Source organism: Tupaia chinensis, unplaced genomic scaffold (assembly GCF_000334495.1).
Source record: "Tupaia chinensis unplaced genomic scaffold, TupChi_1.0 Scaffold146971_1, whole genome shotgun sequence".
NCBI lineage: Eukaryota > Metazoa > Chordata > Mammalia > Scandentia > Tupaiidae > Tupaia > Tupaia belangeri.
In genome coordinates this window covers 187381-210731 of record NW_006206824.1, presented here as the reverse complement: position 1 = coordinate 210731, position 23351 = coordinate 187381, and the positions used below count along the sequence as shown (strand labels likewise).

Genomic DNA, 23351 nt, shown 5'->3' with positions numbered 1-23351 from the left:
TTCAGTAATTTATATTTTGACAGGTTTCTTTTTTCCCCTTCCCCTAATCCAGGAGGCCGCTTGCTGGGCACTAAATAATCTCCTTATGTACCAAAACAGTTTACACGAGAAGATTGGAGATGAAGATGGCCAGTGAGTAGTTTTTATTTTATATGATGAACATTTGAGTCATATTTTTAATTGATAAGTGTTTAAACTATCTTAACCACAACTCTTATTGGTAGATCTGTTTTTCATTTGGGCACTTATGTTTTGAGTGTTGCTGCAAGATATTAGTGGGTATGCTATGTCGCTGGACTCCCATGTAGTTGACCACAGTTTAAGTCCCAGACCCAGTGGCTTAAACTCACGACGGGCGTATGTGCATGCATGCCCAAGATCCAGAGAGGAGAAAGGAGGGGAAGATATTACGGTGTGGCCATCCCCACTGGGGGGTGATTTCTCTCTTTCTGTCTGTCTCTCTGTCTTTCTGGTGAGTGTAGGTGCCCTATAGCAAAAACCTCTCCAAAAAACTAAAAATTTTATGTTGGTATGAATAAGTAGAACGTTGACATACATTGGATAGAAAAATAAAGTGGCAAATCATTCTGCTATGTGTAGATGGAGTTTTAAAAGGAGTGGCAGAAATAGACATGTGGAATGTAAAGGAAGTCTTACGTTAATCTCATGTTATGAGGAGGTCATTCTATGGGAGTGTCTTATTGTTGGGGCTGTATAATAAATTATAATTATGTAATAGTTGATACATACAAAAGAATAATTATAACTTATGTAGAAAATGTGAAGAACAATGCAAAGAGCTCCACCACCCACTTAGGTGTTAGTAGGGCTGAAAAAGCTAGCTGCTCCTGGACTCCTTTCTTCGCTTGCTTTCTCCGTAGAGGTTTATCATTCTCCAGAATTATGTTTATACATTTTTTCCTTTTCTAACTATAGTTTTACTACATTTGCATGTTTCCCTAGACTAAATTGTTAATGCGTGCTTGTTTTCACTTCATCAAAATGGAATCATACTGTATGTTGTCTTCTGTAATTAAAAAATGAACACTGTGCTGGTAAGACTCCTAAGTATTTTTGCATATGGTCGTATGTAGTTCACATTTACTTACTGCATCAAGTCCCGTCTGAGCAGAATTCCTTTAAGTAAAAGAACAGTGTATCTACCAAAGGATTTAATGATGAGGAAGAGTTTTTTAAGACTTCCATCTCTTCAATAGCAGGAAAATGAAGTTATTTTGTACAGTAAACATGACAGTGCTGTGTTTAGCAGACAACTCATTGATTTTAAGACAATGATGACATGAGAGGGAGTCAAAGAATACAGAGTTAATGTACTCAAACTTGTATCATTAGTTTTGCTCAGTAGCTTTTATTGTCTAAGTGAGATAATTAAATGATAGCATAAAGTAATTTTCAAACTTGGGACCAGCAGTTGGCATGGTGTTTAAGGTGCTGGACAGTCCCACATAGACAACCACAGTTTGAATCCCTGACCTGGTGGCTTGCTTTCTCACTTTCTCTCTCTCATTCTGGTCAAATTAAAATAAAATGAATAAATAAAATTAAATAATTCTAAAAAAAGTAATTTTAAAAAATGTATTCAATCACATCAAGTTACTTGAATTAAATATTGCATCGTCAGAAAAATTATGACGTATTTTTTCATGATTTTCTTTGCAAAAATGTATCATGAGTTTTCCAAGAAACCAATATATATTTAATGTCTTTAAAATAGTCATCAGTTGTCAGAGTTATTGATTTAAATACTATGTAATATAAATAAAGATAATTTAGGTCCAGTGGATGAGAATTCAGCTAATGTATCTTTTACTTTTTAGGTAATTTTTTTAATATCCTGGTATTGAATGAGGTACATGAGTTCGTGGTGAAAGCGGTGCAACAGTATTCGGAGAATGCAGCCTTGCAAATTGCAGCTCTGAGCTGTTTAGCCCTCCTCAGTAAGTTACTTTACTAAGAAGGAAATCCTTACAGGTGCATTTGATGCTGACTCTTAACATTATAATGATGGAATCATGTAGATAAGGAAGCATTAAATGCCTTTTCTCTCCTAATGTTTTACATTTTCCAATAAGGAAATGTTCAAGGGAATGAACAGTTGTGACAATTATGCAGCTAGTTCATACGTGTTTGCTTTACATCCTTGGTTTGGCTTTGTCATTAAAAAGCTAACATTTTTAATTAGTGCTTTACTAGCTTCTTCTTATTTTTGGTACCCTTTCCCTTATTTTATCATTTATCTCTATGGGATGGCAGTATTATGAAGTATGCAATATACTAAAAATTACAATTAACCAAGGCTGTGGTTAAGTAATAACTGCCTCATATATTTTTAAAAAATGGATTTAGAATTGATCATTTAAATTGTAAGTAAATAGCACATACTAAAGAGACTTCAAAAAGTTTGTGGAAAGGTAAATTAAGGAATGAGTTTATTTTGGTGCAAAAAATTTTAAATCCATATATATTTTTTGGTAATATGCATTTTCCATCAACTCTTTGAAGACCCTCCTCATGTATATATGCATAGGGGTGTGTGTGTGTGTGTGTGTGTGTGTGTGTGTGTGTGTGTGTGTGTAATTATTTATTTTAAAATTTTTTTCTAGCTGAGACCATTTTCTTAAATCAAGACTTAGAGGAAAGGAATGAGAATCTGGAGAATGATGATGAGGAAGACGGAGATAAGTTGTTTTGGCTAGAAGCCTGTTACAAAGCATTAACTTGGCACAGAAAGAACAAGCATGTGCAGGTGAGACCCCCCCATAACTATGACAGTTATCCAAAGTCCTATTTTTCAGTAATTTATATTTTGACAGGTTTCTTTTTTCCCCTTCCCCTAATCCAGGAGGCCGCTTGCTGGGCACTAAATAATCTCCTTATGTACCAAAACAGTTTACACGAGAAGATTGGAGATGAAGATGGCCAGTGAGTAGTTTTTATTTTATATGATGAACATTTGAGTCATATTTTTAATTGATAAGTGTTTAAACTATCTTAACCACAACTCTTATTGGTAGATCTGTTTTTCATTTGGGCACTTATGTTTTGAGTGTTGCTGCAAGATATTAGTGGGTATGTAATATTTTGATCTCATTGTCTTTAGTAGTTAGAGAAAATGGTACATTTGAGAGTTATCACTGAGATTTGGAATCAAAAGCCACTCAATGATTTATGAATCATGAAGAATGGAATGATTTCCTTTGGAAACTTAAATAGTAATATTCTATTGGTAGGATCTCAAACTTTGACAGTCTATCTGTGCCACGATCCTCTACTAATAAGAAGGAAATTAATGACACAGTTGCTATTTGATGAAATATTTCCTTTTTGAAAAGAAACAGTAATTATATTTTGAAAGCCGTATGTTTAACCAGCTTTCCGATAATCTAACATTGAGTGATCTTTGTAAGATATTAGAAAAAGGCAGACTCGTGTTGCAGCTTATAAATTTTAGTTAATAGCACACCCATTACTCAATATCCATAGGCTTTAAGATAAACATATTAGTAAAAGAAAGTATATTTATATGTTACATCTTTAAAACCACTCTCAATACCTACATTTTTAATTTTTTCTTTCTTGTTCCCATTATCTTTTCCTCACTTCATACTTCTCTCCTAACACCTATTTATAATATTTACTGAGCCTCTTTTTCTCTCAACTGCATAAAACCTTTTGAAAAAGCAGAGAAATATCGATTAATTAGTATTTAATAGATTGGAATCTAATTTTCAAATATAAATTGTTTGACTGTAATCTATTAATAAATGAAGGTAGCATAAAACATCATTTATGTGCCCTTATTTGTCCTTAGCCCTCTTAGATAATGGTAAATGAAAATGAACTATTAAAAAGGTTACTGTGCACATTGTGTTTGAATTTCTGCAAGGTTCCCAGCCCATAGGGAAGTGATGCTCTCCATGCTGATGCATTCTTCATCAAAAGAAGTCTTCCAGGCCTCTGCAAATGCACTGTCGACGCTCTTTTGAACAAAATGGTAAGGAGCAAACCATAGTTTTAATTAAAAATAAAATAAAACACGTAAAAACACTTTTTTTTATTATAAAAGTGATGTACTGTGAAAATTAAAATATGTAGATATATATGTCATACATATATATATGTATAGATAAAAGGATAATGAATAAAATAAATAATAAACAATGTATATTCTTCTGGCTTCCATGTATGTTCCATGTCTTAGGTCATTGGGAAAGTCATGATGTATTTTTTTCTGTTTTTTTCTGTACAAAAAATGCATCATGACTTTTATGGTGATCCAATAGTTTCTATATTTTGCAGAAATGGGATCATATTATACTCCTTTATAACTAAATTTTATGTTTTTTTTTTTTTTTTGAGAGGTTTTCGCTATAGGGCGCCTACGCTCGCCAGACAGACAGAGAGACACATAGAGAAAGAAAGCGAGAAATCACCCCCCAGGGGGGATGGTCACGCCACAATCCCTTCTCCTCCATTCTCCTCTCGGGATCTTGGGCACACACGCACATGCGCTTGGCGTGAGTTTTAAGCAACTGGGTCCGGGACACGAACCGTGGTCGACTATGTGGGAGTCCAGCGACATAGCCATTATGCTAACTGCTGGTTCCCATGTTTTTTCTTTTTAATATTGATAAATGTCTAATTTTCACATGATCATTTTTGATAACTTTATAGTTTTTTGATATATGCCTGTATCTTATTTTATGAACCATTTTCTTGTTGATAGACTTTTAGCTTCAAGTCAGTGGGACATTTTTGCAACATATTATGAACACCAAATGGTCACCTCCAGCCTCATTTTTCTACCTATCCTGTACTTGTTATGTTCTTAAGAGAATTTTATAGCCTTGCAACTGGGTAGAGAGATAGTCATCATTTTAAAATCTGCTACAATTGTCCATTGTAGCTATTTTCGCACTACAATTTTTCTTTAAAATGGTCCTTTACATGTACTTTTGGTAAGTCTTACAGCTTTGTATAATCAGAGGGAGAAAAAAGGCTTATATGCCTTTGGAAAGACTCTTGACGTTTAAGATTATGGCTCAGGCTGTTCAGATTCCTGTTCCCATAAACAGGAAATACTGCCAGAAATCCTTGGGGGTAAAACTCATCAAAAAGGCATTGGGACTTGGCAGCTGTTGCAGGATATTTTTAGAGGGAGAAAAATGAAGAAAAAATACTAAGTCTGAAACACGGACCAATGGAAGTTCCAGTATTTAGGAGAGGACCTGGAAGAGGGGGAGAAATAAGCCACCTCATACATCTTTCTTTAAACTAGTATTTAAGTCAAATCAAGAGGAAAACCATCTCTTCTTCCTTTCCGTCCGTTCTCACCCCATCTCTCTGTAGACACTCCAATATAAGGTCTGGAGTAGGAGGGGCACTGAGAGACAGAGAAGGGCTGCTCTCAGGGATAATGACTCACTAAGAGGGAGGGGAAAGGGAATGGCTGCTCTTGAATCTCCTGTATCCTACTATACATATCCTTAAAGAGGCCAGGGTAGGAATTTCACTCCTGAAAACGAGAACTGGAATTTGTGCTTCAGTGTGGGGCATCTTAGAACGAAGATAAACTTTTTCTATGCGCTAACATTGGTTGGTGCTGTAATTCTTAACTACCTGACATCTTTTTTGATATGCAAACAAAACAACCATAATTTGTGAGATTAGGGCTGCTTTTAATGATGTGGTTTGAGGATAAGTAACCTTTCGAGTCAACCTTGAAGGCTTTGCTCAGAATCAGTTCTCTGCTCTTTCAAGTTTCTTGCTTTTTTGTTCCTGGCCACCTGCCAGACACACTGTCCTCAGAGCTTTCTGTATTGTCCTTGGAGTTCTGCCTTAATAAAATAGTAAGAACTTGAGTGGCTCGTTCAACTTGAACAACCTCCTTGGGCAATTCCTCATTGAAAGATACTTGAGAACATTGGGTGTGTGGGGATGGGTATGGTTTTTTAGAAAAATGATCGGATCGGCAGCCAGAAGAACTGGTTTCTTGGAACCATGAAGGTGCCAAGGCAAAGGCTCAAGCATCTTGTGTAATATTTTCCTCATTTAATAAGTTGATTAATTGAATTAGTATATATTGAACTCCTATTATAGATTAGACAGTCTCTTATGCACTTGGGATAGATCAGTTCAATAAAAATCCCAGGTTTATGAAGTTGACAATAAGACTAAATAAAATATATGCTATGTGAGGTAGCTAAGAAAAAACGATAAAGTAAGAAAGGAGGATATGATGTTAGGAGTAAGAGGAGATAGAATTGTGAATAGGAAGCTAGGAAGGAAGGTGACTTGATTGAGGATCTGTGGGAAGTGGTGTTGTTATTTGCCTTTTAAAACACAGAATTGCCCATCTATTGAGTAGCTGTGGTTGAGTATTGTACAGATTTCTGGTAGATGAGATAACATAGGTAAAAATACATATATATATATTTTTTTTGGAGAGGTTTTTGCTATAGGGCGCGTGCGCTTGCCAGACAGAGACAGAGAGACTGAAAGTGAGAAATCAGCTCCCAGGGGGGATTACCACGCCGCAATCCCTTCTCCTCCATTCTCCTCTCGGAATCTTGGGCACACATGCACAGGCGCCCAGTGTGAGTTTTAAGCCACTGGGTCCGGGACGTGAACCGTGGTCAACTACGTGGAAGTCCAGCGACATAGCCATTACGCTGACTGCTGGTCCCAGTAAAATTATTTTATACACTCTAAAGTGACTTCATGGTGAAATTTCTTCTAGGCTAGTATTTTCAATTTTTAAGTTATATTTTGGATTCTTACTGTCTAGGACAGGGAGTCTTAATTTAACTTTATTTCCTGAGAGAGAGGGGCACACTTAAAAGGGTCTTTATGCTATGATACTCCCCCAAGTCCTGAAGCCAGTTAGAATCATGGTTGTGCCTGTGGGCATACTGGGCTTGTTCAGGTAGACTTGAACATGAACCTGGAGCCTTCCCACGTGGTGTCTGGCATTGCACAGCAAAGTCTCTATTGCCTACACCCCCACAGCCAGCCTAGGACACTGATTCTTTTTTCTTTTTCTGGAGAGATTTTTGCTACAGGGCATGTACACTCGCTGGAGAGACAGAGAGAGACAGATAGAAAGTGTGAAATCACCCCTCAGGGGGGATGCCAAGACACAGTCTTTTCTCCTCCATTCTCCTCTTGGGATTTTGGTCATGCATGCACTTGCGCCTGGCATTACAAGCTTCTGGGTCTGGGACCGAACCATGGTTGGCAAGTAATCATTATGCCATTTGCTGGTGCCAAGGGCAGTGTCTTTTTAAAGTATGGTTCCTGGACTAGCAACATCGCCTGGGAGCTTGTTAAAAAATATAAATTCTAGGACACGATGCAGACCTACCGAAACATCAATGCTGGAGTTGAGACTGAGCAATCGGTTTTAACAAGCCCCCCAGCGATACTGATGCACATTAAAGTTTGAGAGCTACTGGTGTAGAATAACTTCTATCTTTTAAATGATCTCCTTGGTTAGAATCTGGTCACTTTGATAGAGGTCCTCACAGCTTTTGACATAATCAAGCAAAATTGCCATCTCCTTATCATGTATTAATGTGTGATATTCTGGATGTCTTTAAAAGGTATGAGGTTTTAAGATTTTGGCAGTGTTTTAGAATGCGCAATATCACTTTTTTCCCCCTGAATATTATCTTATCTTTTCTTCTTGATATCAACCACTCCTTTTCAAAAGCGATATTTAAGGACCAGTTGGTGGTGCTGTAATGACAGCATTTTGTGATGCTGGTCCCACATGGGGAGGTCCCAGGTTGAGTCTTGAGACCTTTGTGTGCACACTGGGTACATGGCTGTGCAGTGATCCTGGCTGGCTGAAGCTGGGGGTGGATCGCAGTGTGGACACTGTTGAGGGTGCCCGTCTCTCTCTCAGGGATAAAACGAAAAACAAAACCTAAAACAACTTAAAACATAAAAATAGTATTTAAGTTAATTTTTTTGGCCACTTTTACAGTATTGAACTACAGTATCTAATGTTGGAATTGATATTTTTATAGAGATTTCAAGATAATTGGTATTTATATGGAAACTTCAGAGCAATGGATTTGTGTTTAGTGAAGGAAGTTTATTATGAAGAGGAAAAACACTCTGTAATTATTAATGCTGGAATATAGTTCTGTTTTCACATGTATTATGAAATCAGTTGTAAGCACAGCTATGTGTTTAACTATTTAGCAGCCGGCTGTTGGTTTAGAAATTGTGGCACTTTGATATTTTTCCTTGTTAAGCATTTTATGAAGTCACTATCCTGGTCCAGGACTGTTAAAATTATGCTATTGGTTTCTTCCTTACCAAAGTATTTTCAGTGATGCTCAGAACAATGCTAAGCTTCGGCATTGCTTTGTGAAAAGAAATGTAATTATGTATGTCCCACTTCAGAGCTTTCCGTCCCTTTTCATAGGATCATGTACACGGAGATAATACTGTCTGTCCGTTCACTAGTACACCATCTCCTGTATGATACATGCTTCTCCATGTAGCTCACGGCTGAAACGTCCTGCCTGGTTCCGGACCTTCCTCCCTCGCCACATCACAAAGTCGGGATTATTTATATCTGCACACCCTGTAACTTATGCACAAACTAGTATCTGGTGTACCGGACTAGTTTTAGCTGTATATAAGTGCAGTATTTTATGAACTTGTCTTAAGTGTTAGAATGAAATTTTCATTCCTTTTTGGAGAGATTATTTAAACACATTTTTGTTTTCTGCCAAAACTCCTCTTTCACCTGGGCCAGGATATGGTGATTACATTGGAACAAGTCTGCTTCATGAATAAAATGCTTAAAACCAAACCCAAAACAACAAAACCTTTTTGGGTTAATACATGTAAAAAACCCAAAAACTAAAAATAATGTGTTTTGTAGAAATAGATATTAATTATCTTTAAGTTGTCAATGAAATATAAATCTTATATGTTTCTATTTATGTAGTCCTATGAATTTGAACTATCTTGATATTCTATATCTTATCGAAAACTTATGAAAATACGCTTTTGTTTGTACAATTAACATTAAAATTTTTTTTGTAGTTTATTTCAGAAAAATCCTGTTGTCAAAAGGAATATACCTGAATGTTTTGGAGTTAATGCAGAAACATATACATTCTCCCGAAGTGGCTGAAAGTGGATGTAAAATGCTAAATCATCTTTTTGAAGGAAGGTAATATAAATTCATGAGCTTATGGATATATCATATTGGGCTAGGTAGAATTTCAATATTTCAAGCATATTTTTAAGAATATAAAGAAAAATATAACACATTTGGGGACCAACAGATGGAATAATGGTTATCTTGCAGGACTCCCATATAGTTGACCATGGTTCAAATCCTGGACCCAGTGACTTAAAACTCATGCTGGGTGCATGTGCATACTCAAAATCCTAAGAGGAGACTGGAGAAGGGATTGTGGCATGGCCATCTCCCTGGGGGGTGATTTCTCCCTTTCTGTCTCTCCGTCTCTGTCTTTCCAACATGGGCGTGCACTCTGTAGCAAAAAAGTGTCTCAAAGAAGAAGGAAAGTCAGAGATTGTAGAATATGTTGGAGGTTTGCATTTGTGCTTAGTGCTTGGTGTTGACAGTGTTTTGAAAAATGACAATTATGCAGCACATACTATACAACAATTTTTCAGATTATCATGTGTGAAAGATACAAATGATAAACTCAAGACAGAGCTTCTAGTTATTGCCTTTTCACAAGTAATACATGATTTGTTGTTATGCTTTCATTTGAATGAATTTTGTCTTCTCTTTCCACTCTCTTTTCCTAGTTAGGGAACCTTTTAGTCACATCTAGTCCAGGTACAGAGATGTTGACACTATATAGCTTGTGAATGGCACAATGGAGACCAGCTTATTTTATTTGGGGTATTTGTAAGCTGGATGGGGTAGGTGGGCAGAACTGCTGTTTCAAAAACCTGTTTAAAAGAACAAAACTGAGTTATAGGTAAATGTACCTAATGCAGGATATGCTTAGTGCTTTTGTGCACTTTATTAACCAGAAATGTGGAGTCAGTTTGGTATTGTTTGAGTAAATCTCAAACAAAAAGGGGCTGTATAGGAAACTATCCTGTGTCAAAGAAAAGATAAATGGCATAGAAGCTGAAATAAAAACTGGTTTTGTTCTCTGACTTTTTCACTAATTGGAGCCAACTATTTGATCTCCAAACTTCAGACTCCTCATTGGTAAAGAGGGATAATAATAACCTTGAAAGTTGTAAGTTTCTTTTTCTTTTTTTTTTTGGAGAGGTTTTTGCTATAGGGCACGTGTGCTTGCTAGAAAGAGACAGACAGACAGAAAGCAAGAACTCCCCCCCCGCCCCCACCCGGAGGCTGGCCATGCCACAATCCCTTCTCCTCTTGGGATCTTGGGCATACACGTACACACACCCGGTGTGAGTTTAAGCCACCAGGTCCGGGACTCGAACTGTGGTCGACTACATGGGAATCCAGCGACATAGCCATTACACCAACTGCTGGTCCTGTAAGCTTTTTTCTTTCTTTCTTTTTTTTGGAGAGGTTTTTGCTACAGGCTGCATGCACTTGCCAGAAAGACAGAGAGAGACAGAGAGACAGAAAGCGAGAGATCAACCCCCCACAGGGGGGATGGCCACGCCGCAATCCCTTCTCCTCCATTCTCCTCTCGGGATCTTGGGCATGCACGCACATGTGCCCGTTGTGAGTTTAAGCTGCTGGGTCCAGGACTCAAACTGTGGTCGACTACATGGGAGTCCAGCAACATAGCCATTATGCTAACTGCTGGTCCCGGTCCATAAATTTCTAATGTTGGGATTAAATAAATACATTTTAATAAAAGAATAAAGGTCCTGTCTGGTGCATTTTAAGCAGGTAATACATCCCAGGTATTGTTATAATACTGCTATTAAATGTGAATAGGTGAAGTGCATACAGCATAATGAACTGTGTGCATGTCCATAGACTTGTGAGGAATGAGGTTACCCTGCTACTAACATCAGCCCAGCTAATAATATGTTTACTTTTATATAAACAATATATTTACCTTTTGTTTAAGAGAAATTTTTGCTACAGGGCTCATGTGCTCACCAGAGAGACAGAGAGACACAGAGACAGAAAGTGAGAATCTTCCTCCAGGGGGGATGGCCATGCTAGAATCCTTTCTCCTCCATTCTCCTCTCAGGATCTGGGCATGCATGCACACGCATCCTTCATGAGTTTGAAGCTGCTGGATCCAGAACTTGAACCATGGTTGACCATGTGGGAGTTCAGTGACACAACCATTATTCCATCTGCTGGTCCCCAGTGTACTTATCTTTAAAGAATAATAACACCTATCTTCCAGAGTTGTTGCCAATGACCCAAATATTTTGCACAGAAAAATATGTCATGATTTTTCCGATGACCCAATACATTACTTAAAAATATTGTTAGTTTGAGGACCAGCAGATGGCGTAATGGCTACATTGCTGGACTCCCACATAGTCAACTGCAGTTTGAGTTCTGGACCTGGCAGCTTAAACTCACGTCAGGTGTGTGTGTGTGTCTGTGGCCAGAATCCTGAGAGGAGAATGGAGGAGAAGGTCACATTGTGGTGTGGCTATCCACCCTGGGGAGTGATTTCTCACTTTCTGTCTCTCGGTCTCTCTCTGTCTCTTTGGCGAGCAAATGTGCCCTAGCAAAAATCTCCCCCCCCAAAAAAAAACCCAAATAAGTTAGTTTTATAAAACCAAATGAAAGAATTCCCAGATTATTTTGAGTTCTGCCTCTTGAAGTAAAAGTATCATCGAACAACAGTTAAAGTGATGTATGTTCGTATTACTGAATTAGAATGCATTTTCACATAGCCTTCCCCAATAAAATATATTGACTTTGTTTTTTCCTACACATCTTTCAATTTGGTGTATGCACAGTTGAATCAAATTGTATTTTTAATAAGTACGTCAATTTTATATCTGCAGTAACACTTCCCTGGATACAATGGCAGCAGTGGTCCCCAAAATAATAGCGGTTATGAAAAGCCATGAGACATCATTATCAGTGCAGCTGGAGGCACTTCGAGCTGTTTTGCATTTTATAGTGCCAGGTAAGTTATGTAATTAACTGTGAAACAAAACTGTGATTTTAATGGATTTTTAAAATTATTTTTTATTGCACATCATCTTTCCAGGCAAAAATTAAATGCAAATCTTTTTACTAAACTGCAAATAAAATAAAGAATAAGTGATGATGAGAAGAGTCACTTAGAATAATTTACGAGAAAAATTAATAAGGAAAAATTCAGTACTTATTTACAAAAGGAAAAAGTACAATGCAAAGTATAGAGTATTATCTCTAAGGAGGGTGTTCTTCTTTGACAAATCTATTTCTATTACCACCACCTGAGTTAAAGATTTTTTAATTGTCTAAACTCTACTACTATCATTTTTATACCTCTTTCTTGCTTCATTTCAATATTTCTTTTTCTCTGTGGTTGAATGAATTCTTCTCCAATATAACCATAACTCATTAACCTCAAGAGCTTCTACCTTCCAACCTCTTCTACATCCTACTTTTATCTGCTATGACCTTATTTGTTCGACAAAGTCTATTAAAAACACCTGCTCCTCTATTCACTCAACACATATTTATTAAGTGCCTCATATTCTAAACGCTGTGATGCTGCTAACGTTTGAAACATAAATGAAAAAAAAAAGCAAAACAAAAACAATACTGTATGCGTGGCTCTGCTGGTATCGGAGCTTATAGGTAGATGGACATGCGAATAGTCAATTACCAGACAATATGAGGGGATATTATGGATATACATCTAAAAAGGCAATGAGAATATCGATAGAAGCACAAATAATTTATATAGCAGGGAACGTCAGAGATTGTGATATGTGCTGAACTTACTATTGAAAGTATTTAATTAAGATATTTTGTGAATCAGTACAATGTAGAAAGGAATAAAGGAAAGCAATTGCAGATACCAGAGATGGGAGGAGGATGGGAAATGGCAGAGGGTGAGAAATAGTGGGAAATAGTGTTTCTTGTACATATATATATATACACACACAAGAGATGGAAAATTATTTGCTAATGATAACATGTATGATTAAGTCACTTTACAGTATAGTCTGGCTGGAAAATTGCATTTTGTATGCTGTGGTGGTGTTCAGTGAAAGTATGTAAAATAAATAAATTAAAAAAAAAAGAAAATCTCCCCTTGGGGGAAAAAAAAGAAAAAGAAATTGTGTTATGTGATTTTTAAGGTAGAAGGGTAAATAGGGTAGGCGTGGTGGAAGAGTTCAGGGAGAATCTTCTTTTCCTTCCTTCCTTCCCTTCTTTTTTCCTTTCTTTTAAAAAATTTTTCTTTTTAAAAAATTTTTTGTTAGAGGTTTCATGTGCTTACTGGAGAGGGAAAGGGAGAGAAAAAATGACAAAGCACCCTTCACAGGGGCTATTCATACTCTTCTCTTCTCCTCCATTTCTCCTTTTAGAATTTTTGGCACACACACACATGCTCCCATGTCTTTCAAACCATCAGATCTGTACTTGAACTGCACAGTCAGCCATGTGGGATCTAGTCTCCTTAACCACCATGTCACCCCAGCAAGGATATTTCAAGCAGCAGAAGAAAGTACACATGGTCTGTGGTGAAGCACAGAGAATGAGGACAGAGTGCTTGGGGATCACTGTGGAAGGATAGGTTGAGGCCTAAAGTGAAGGGTCTTGAATGTAATACTGAACAGTTTACACTTTTTGAGTGGAAGTCAATTCAGATTTCTTAAAGGTGCTTAAAAATTGCGGTATCACAATTATATTTGTAACTTATAACAGTTGCACTCTGGTATAGAAAGTGGTTGGCTTGGGAGGGCTAGTCATATAGGGAGATTGGATTGGAGGCACTGGAGTCAAGTGAGACATGGTGAAGTGGACATTGGAAACAAAGAAGAGAGGATGGATTGCGAGATGGTTAGGTCTATTTGGAATGACTTTGTGACTATTAAATATGAAGGTGATTTTTATTTTTTATTGTTCTATAAAATTCCCAATTCTTATTTTTTGTCCATTTAGAATGAAATTTCCCTAGGGTGGCCCTATAGTGCAGTGGTTTAGTGCTGTGCATTGAAAATCAGATCCCACATGGCTGACTGTGGTTTGAGTCCTGGCCCTGACAACTTAGAAAACACACTGGGCACATGTGCATATGTGCCCCAAATCCTGACAGGATAGAGAAATGGAAGGAAGGGCTGGGTGGCCACTTTGGGGGATGCTTTCTCTTTCTCTCTCCCTGGTGAGCATACAGACATTATGGTAATTAAAAAAATTTCCCCCTAAGTCTGTCATTTTATATATTACCTATTTTATGTTTCTGAGTATATTTCCAAGAAAAGAGTTTTCTTCCGTCATTAAAAAAATTCCCAGTACCTAGAACAAATCAATATTTTTTATTTGAGTCAGTAACTATTTTGACTTAAATCAATATTTTTTGACTTGAAGCAATATTTTTTTTTTACTTGAATTGTGGTGTTCCATTTTTGAGACATAATTTAACGGACTTAATTTTGCTTGAAAATATTATCAGGTATTTTTGCATTAAGTTGTAGTAAAACAACAACAATAAAAACCTTTCAATAATCTATAAAGATTTTAGCTGCCTTCTTTTAAGAATGAATTTGAGGGCTGGCAGGTGGTGTGGTGGTTCAAAGTGCTGGATTCCCACGTGACTGACCACGATTTGAGTCCCAGACCTGGCAGCTTGCTTTCTCGCTTTCCCTGTCTCTCTCTCTCTGTCTCTGTCTGGTCAAATTAAAAAAATAATAATAACAAACAAAGTTAAATAAATAAATTAATTTAAAGAAAAGAATGAATTTGAGTTTTAAAGATAACCAAGACATTCAGGACCAAGTCTGTTAGTTGATAAAAAGATACTCTTTTAGTCCCAAAACAAGATTCGAATGTATTATACCTTTTATTATTCTTAAGTTGATTTTGAACAAATACTATTAGTGAATATTCACTTAGATGTATTATAGATGTCCTTGGAAATTATTACTTTAGGGCTATACTTCATGTATGAATACACATTAATAGATAGATTTTATAAACATATCAGTATATAAGTACATTTCTCTATTAGGTAAAGACTTAACCATCTTACCATACCATACTACAATACCACAACATTCCATAACAACCATATCACTCCATTCCACATCACAGCACACCATCCCACACCACACCACAGCACACCATACCACACACTATATGACCCTACACCACACCATACCACACCACAGCACACCATACCACACCATACACATCACACCACACTGTTACTATACCACACCATACCACACCATACACATCACACCACACTGTACCATAGCACACCGCACCACAGCGTACCATACTACACCACAGCACACCACACCATGTCATACCATAACATACTGCACCATATCATACCACACCACCCCGTACCACACTACACCACACCACACCACATCACACCACACTCTACCTTACTGTGCCATGCTGTGCTGTACTGCATCATTCTGTATATCAATGAGTAACTATGGTATCCATACCCCAGTAGTTTTGAGATTGAATATAAATCTGGTTTGCATGTGTTAACTTGAGGTTCTTATATGATGTCAAGGTATATATGTACTTATTTACTAACTAGACCATATCCAGATTCCTTCATAACAAAGACATGCACCAAAGCAAATATGTGTAATTTAGTATCCAATTAGGAAAATTATGAGGAATATTAAACTACATGGAGGGACTGGCAAGTTGTGTGGTGATTGGGATGCTGGATTCCCACATGGATGACCCCAATTTGAGTTCCAAATATGACCGCTTCCTTTCTCACTTTCCCTCTCTCTCTCTGATCAAAATATCAATTATAAATAAATATTAAATAATTAATTCTTTAAAAAAACATACCATATGGGTAAGAGCAATAAGAGAAACCAAGATTTTTTAGTTTACAAAAGAGATGACTTGAGAGAATATAAAATTATTAAAATATACTCATTTATAACTAATAACAATAACAAAACCTAATAAAATGACGGTTAAGTGTCAGGCATTTAGCTGGCTCCATAACCTAGCAGTTCAGCGGAGCTGGATTCTACATGGCCAGCTATAGTGTGAATCCTGGCCCCAGTGGCTTACAAAACATCCTGTATGTTTGTGTGTGTCCCAAATCCCAACATGATGGAAAATGGAGGAGAAGGGGTTACAGTGTGACCACAGCCCATTGAAGGTGTTTCTCCCTCTTCTCTTTCTTCAGTGAGCACATAAACTTTCTGACAACTAAAAGCAGAAACAAACAAGCAAACAAACAGCATCAGGCATTATTTGATGTGTTGTACATATAATAACTCTGATTTTCATAAAAACCCATAAAGCAGTTACTAGTTTTTCCTTTTTTCACATTTTATAGATGATGAAACTGAAGCATATAGATGTAGAGATATTTAAGGTTACATCTTGTATATAACAGAGCCGAATTTCCATCTGATGCAGCCCAATTTTAGACTGATACTTTTCAATACATATCTGTGGGGCAAATACATATTGAACAACTATTATGTCTAAAGCATTGTTCTTGGAATGCTTGAGATATGGAAGTGATAAGTTTATGGATATTGTACTCAAAGTTTACAAGCCACACAGTAATGAAGAAGGAAAATTATTGCATTGTTGGAAAAGTCATGACACATTTTGAATAGAAAAACAGAAAAATACACCATGACTTATCCAAATGACCCAATATATCCACAACAGATAGTAGAACATCAAGTGATAGAATAAAGACAAGGGATTAAATTTATAGGTATTTTATTTCATCTTAATAAAATAAAGATGTTTAATAAGACCCATTGCAAGTGACAAAAAGATTTTACTGCTCTTCAGATCTGCTTTCAGTGGTCACATTAGCTTGTGAAGTAATGAACAGTCTCAGAAGTTAACATGGTCTGGGTTGTAGAGTTGAAGGACTTGCCACAGGGCATAAAATTGTAGTGAATGTTAGAACCTGTTTGAATAAGTTGTAAAATGAAGACTGAAAGTTCTAGGAGGTTGGGAATCTAGCCTACCATTTTATTGTGGTATTCCTGGCACATAGCAAAATTCCTGGCATTTTTTTTTCTTTTTCTGGAGAGGTTTTTGCCATAGGGCGTGTGTGCTTGCCAGAAAGACAGAGAGAGCCAGAGAGACAGAAAGTGAGAAATCACCCCTCAGGGGGGATGACCACGCCACAGTCCCTTCTCCATTCTCTTCTCGGGATCTTGGGCATGCACACACACGTGCCTGGTGTGAGTTTAAGCCACCGTGTCCAGGACTCAAACCACAATCTACTACATGGGAGTCCAGCGATATAGCCATTACACTAACTGCTGGTCCCCCTGGCATTTTTTTTAAGAGATAGATTTTTGCTATAGGGCATGCATGCACATGCCAGAGAGACAGAGAGAGACAAGGAGACAGAAAGTGAGAAACCACACCCCCTACCCCCAGGGGGAGTGGTCACACTGCAATTTCTTTTTCTTCATTCTCCTCTTGGGATTTTTGAGCATGTGTGACTTTGCACCTGGCATGAGTCCGGGACTTGAACCATCGTTGATTATGTTCAAGTCCACCAATGCAAGTATTATGCCATCTGCTGGTCCCAAAATTCAAGTTTTTGTTATGTAAATGAAAAACCTGGGCTCTGTAGCTTAGTGGTTGAGGGAACTAGATCCCACATGGCTGACTGTGGTTTGAGTCACTCTCCTAGTGGCTTGAAAGATGCCAGGCACATGTGCATGCATGCCCTAAATCCCAATAGGATGGAAAAATGAAGGAATTGCAACATGACAATACCTCATTGCTTTCACATTCTTCCTCTCTCTCTCTTTCTGGCATGATCCCACTGGCAAAAAATAAATAAATAAATAAATAAATAAATAAAGCTATGTGTACCAATTTATAATTTGTATTAATAGGCATTTTAACAGAATTATTTTATTTAATTTCATTTATTTATTATTATTATTTTTTAATTTGACCAGAGAGGGACAGAGTGAGCGAATGAGAGAGAGAAGGAAAGTGAGAAAGCAAGCCGCCAGGTCCAGAACTCGAATCGTGGTCTACTATGTGGGAGTTGAGCATCCTTCACCACCACACCACCTGCTGCCCCCTAAGTAAAATGTTATAAGTCATATACAGTTGTTAAGATTATTAATAATTATATCTATAAACTTAGATTTGGGTAACCTCATTTATATAGTTTTACTTATATATTCTATTGTGTAGCCAATTTTATGTGTTTTTTCAGTAATTTGGGATATGGCTCAGCTATCATGTAGCTTAGTCAAGAGTATGTTTCCTTTAAATAATTTAATATTATTACTATTAAATTATCCTTACAGGTCTTTAATAAAATGATATGGTCTCTCCTCTCATACTACTGAAACTCAAATATTGTGTTTTTTTCTACAGTTATTCCATCTTCTCTCTTATACCTACATTTTATATCTGACCTTGTAGTCTAATAACTTTGAGCTTTTCAAAAGTTCCCCATTGTTGCATGAATATTTTCCAGGTTTAAACTACAGCATGGGACCAGCGTTAGTGTAATGGCTAAGTTGCTGGACTCCCATGTAATCGACCACGGTTCGAGTCCCAGATCCGGTGGCTTAAACTCACTCCAGGCGCACATGTGTGTGTGCGTGCCCAAGATCCTGAGAGGAGAATGAAGGAGAAGGGATTGCGGCGTGGCCATCTCCCCAGGGGGTGATTTCTCTCTTTCTGTCTCTCTGTCTTTGTCTCTTTCTGCGAGCACATATGTCCTATAGCGAAAACCTCTCAAAAAAAAAAAAAAAAAAAAACCAAAACCAAAACCAAAAACCAAAAACTAAAAACACAGCCTACTCATACAATAAAGAGATTGTTTGATGTAAAAAATTCATCCACTGTGGTAACTTTTTCCTACTTTAAATTTAATAAATATCCATAGAGACTGTATTTTTGTGTTTGATGATTAGCTTTTTATAGATTCCTTATAACTAGGGGTTATTTAGTTGATTTGGAACCATATATTGCAGAAAAGTATGTGTGTTGTTGGGTTCATTGTGATCATTTCAATGAGCGACATCAGTTCAGTTGAAATGTTTAAGAGAAAACTATTTATTTATGTATTTATTTGTTTTTTGCACTAGACATGCTGGAAGAATCCAGAGAGGATACTGAATCTGAGCGTAAACTAAACATGGTTAAAAAGCAATGTTTCAGGAATGATATTCACAAACTGGTCCTAGCAGCTTTGAATCGGGTATGTTGAATATAGTTTTCTGCCTTAATTTTAGCAAGAGAATTAAATTGGTGAAACTAGGGGGACTTTTAAAAAGTTTTCCATTCTCTGTTTATTATGATTACAGGAAGTCATATGGTTAGAGACAAAAGATGAGAATAGGGTGGGGCCAGCAGATGGCATGGTGGTTAAGATGCTGGACTCCCACATGGCTGACCACAGTTCAAGTCTTGGATCCAGTGGATTGAAACTTATGCTAGCCATGTGTGTGTATGTACCCTAAAATCTTGAGAGGAGAATGAAAGATAAGGGATTTTTGGTGTGGCCATCCCTTCTTGGAGGTGATTTATCATCCCCGTTCTCTCTGTCTCTCTCTAGCAAATACACGTGACCTATGGCAAAACCTAAAAAAAAGAGTAGGGATGTGAGCTAAATCTGGAGAAGACAAGTGTAGTATTGATTACAGACTTAAGGTTCTAAAGCCACTCAAGGATGCTGAAATAGAAAGACAATCTAAGATGTTTAGCAAAATCTCACTAGTGGAATATCGGAAACTAGCTGTTGTTTCCTCTACCTTTCCCTGTAGCTTGTCTTTCTTTTGTTTGTTTTAAAGAATTATTTAATTAATTTTATTTATGTATTCATAATTTGACCAGAGAGAGACAGAGAGAATGTGAGTAGGAAAGAGAGAAAGGAAGCCACCAGGTCTGAGACTTGAACTGTGGTCAGCCATGTGGGAGTGTTCAGTGCCTTAACCACCAGGCCACCTTGTCTTTTTTTTTCTGCTCCTATGGTAAAAGATTCAACTTGTGAAGGTACAGCATTATAGACTTCTTAGACTCCCTATGTTCATTTTTATTGCTCTACTCAAAGATAATCTTCAAATGGTTTGATGTGCATTGTTTCTTCCCATTTTTTAGGCATTTACATGTCTGTATAAATTCAAAATATATGTTATAACTAAAGAATTAATAAATCATACTGAGTCGATCCTGTAGCACAGTGGTTTAGTGCTATGCATAGGGAGCTGGATCCCATATGGCCAACCATGGATTGAATCCCTGCCCTGAAGGTTTGGAAAACACATTGGGTGCATGTGTGTGCATGCCCAAAATATGTTTTATAATTTTTGGGGAATTATTAATTTAATTTATTATTATTATTAGTAATAATAATAATAATTTGCTAGGATGTACGCACGAGAGAGAGAGAGAGAGAGAGAGAGAGAGAAACATAAAGCGAGAAAGCAAGCTATCAGGTCCGGGACTTGAACCATGGTCTGCCATGTGAGAGTCCAGCGCCTTAAGCACCACACCACCTGATGGCCCCAATATCCAAAATCTTGATGGGTTGGAGAAATGATAAAATGATGGCAGGTTGATTATGCCCCACTGTGGTCACTAGCTCTCTGGCAAGTACATGTACTCTCTGAGAAAAAAAAAAATTGTACTGACTCTGAACCAAGAAGATAGAAATTAATTTTATAATGCATAAGGTATTAATTGAATTAAGATAGTTCAGAAGTTTAACATAAGATAATTGATTCTTTATAACAATAAGAGTAAGGAGCTAGAGAATGTTAGAATTAATGGTTTTATAAAAAGAAGAGAGAATTCAAAGTAATTGATGGAAATGATTTCTTGTCATTTATTATGAATTAATTAGAGTAGCCTCTGAAAAGATCTTTAAAAATTCAATTTAAACTGAATATAATATATAGTGTAATTATATATGATATATTCAAATCATTTATGTTCAGACCTCAGTATTATTCTTGTGTATAGCAATTAAGTGGGTTAAACTTATTCCAAAATTACTTGTTGAAAATAAGTATATGGAAAGAACTGGTTAGGCACTGAGAAGGAAAAAACGAATGTGCTTTGTACCCCTGTCATGGACGTCATAACCTGTCTAGGGGAATAACAACTACGCTTCAACAGCTTGTGAACATCCTCGAGGAACATATAGGAAGGCACAGTTAAGTTTATTTATGGCAAATGTTGGTGAGAAGCAGGAAGTAGCAGAAGGGTCAGCAGTTGGTGCAGTGGTTAACATGCTGGACTCCGTCGTGGCTGACCACGGTGCAAGTCCCGCACCTGGTGGCTTGCTTTCTCACTTTCCCTTTGTCTCTCTCTCTCTTGTCATATTAATAATATTAATAATAATGTAATAAAAATAAAATAAATAATTATTTAGAAAAAGTTTTAGGATAAAAAGAAGTATCAGAAAAGTTTTGTAAGTAACCGTGATTTATGTTAATTGACCTTTTCTTTTTTTGGAGAGGTTTTTGCTATAGGGTGTGTGCACTCACCAGAAAGACAGAGGGACAGAAAGTGAGAAATCCCCCCCCCCCAAGGGGATGGCCATGCTGCAATCCCTTCTCCTCTCAGGATCTTGGGCACGCACGCACACGCGCCTGGCGTGAATTTAAGCCACTGGGTCCGGGACTTGAACTGTGGTCGACTACATGGGAGTCCAGTGACATAGCCTTTACACCAATTGCTGTTCCCCCATTAACTGACCTTTTCTAAAGTTATTGGGTCTGAGTGAGTTACAGCAAAAGGAGTTGAGAGTCAGGAGAACCAATAAATACTGGGATGTGAGTATCACTCGGCTCCCCAGTCCTTACTTTCTTTTGCCTCATCCCAGGAGAAGTGCTTGGAAACCCCTTTCTTCCCTTAATGCCAGCTGAGTAATGACATATGGCATCTCACTAAACAGTGACTGTCATTTGGGGCTGGGGAATTAGGGTCATGGGAGACAGAATGACAGTATTAAAACAATTTTATTTGAAGTTTGTCTTATTTATTTCTTCTGAGAGAGAGAAAGAAAGAAAGAGAGGGAGAGATAGCACCTTCTGTAGGGACTTGAAGCTGTGACCCACCCCTGGCCTGAGCCAGTCCGAGATCATGGGCTCATGTGGGCTGGAAGTGCTCAGGACGTCTGTAGACACAGTTCCAGAACTTTCCCAATGCGGCTTGTTCTCACAGAGCATTTTACCACTGTGCTACTGTCAGGCCTCCAGAAGTGGCAATGTTATATTTTAGAAAGCATCTCAGTGTTATTTTTCTTAGCCTTCATCATGGTGGAAAAAAAAATTCTCTAAAAGATAAGAGTAAGTGATTTCTTTCTTTCTTTTTTTTTTAAACTTTTCTTTTCTTGGAGATTTTTGCTATAAGGTGCATGTGCTCACAAGAGTCAGAGAGACAGAAAGTGAGAAAGCACCCCTGGGGAGGTGACCATGCTGCAGTCCCTTCTCCTCCATTCACCTCTTGAGACATTGGGCATGCACACGCATGTACCTGGTGTGAGTTTTAAGCCATTGGGTCCAGGCCTCGAACCATGGTCAACTATGTGGGAGTCCAGGGGTGTAACCATTATGTCGTCTGCTGGTCCCCCAAGAGAGAGTGATTTTTAAAAAATAATTAATTAATTAATTATGATTCAACGAGAGAGAGCGAGAGCAAGAGAGAGAGAGAGAGCAGGCCGCCAGGTCTGGGACTCAAACCATGGTTGACCATTGGGAGTCCAGAACCTTAACCACAAGGCCACCTGCTGGTCCCCAGTAAGTGATTTCTTTAGCTCTAAATTCTGTAATTGAATGCTTCACTCTGAATAATGATTAAAAAGCTTCAGCAGCTTTTAAGTCACAGTGTTGCATACACAATGAAATGAATGGCCTTAATAATGCTAAACTTGGATAGCAAAATTCCAAATAAGATAGATCTTGAGATTTTTCAATGATTTACAAATCAGAGACTAAGTATTTATTCAACAAAGTTGATGCTGGGATATCTAAAAGTCCAATGAAACTCAAACTGAAGTTAAAATGTCTTGTCTAGAACGTTGATATTGTATTTATGTCTAATCTTTCTACCTTGTCCGCAGATGAAAACCTTCAGTAGCTTGTTCCAGAGAGATCTATTTGCATAGTATTATTTCTGGAGAAGAAAGTAGAAAATAGACTCTCAACATTAGCTGCATTTGTGCTTTGTATGCAGTGCCACTTACTCCCTTCTTCAGTAAAGGAAC

The 23351-nt window shown here is 37.4% G+C and overlaps 1 protein-coding gene across 1 annotated transcript in view; it reads left to right on the top strand.

Annotated features, from left to right (window-relative positions):
* The window catches only part of LRRK2 (leucine rich repeat kinase 2), a 186508-nt gene that overhangs the window by 25233 nt on the left and 137924 nt on the right, over positions 1 to 23351 (top strand). Inside the window, 6 exon segments of the mRNA XM_027768596.1 lie at positions 53 to 132; positions 3908 to 4001; positions 4003 to 4015; positions 9085 to 9214; positions 11989 to 12113; positions 19228 to 19340. Of these exon segments, the coding sequence (XP_027624397.1) occupies positions 53 to 132; positions 3908 to 4001; positions 4003 to 4015; positions 9085 to 9214; positions 11989 to 12113; positions 19228 to 19340 (555 nt within the window).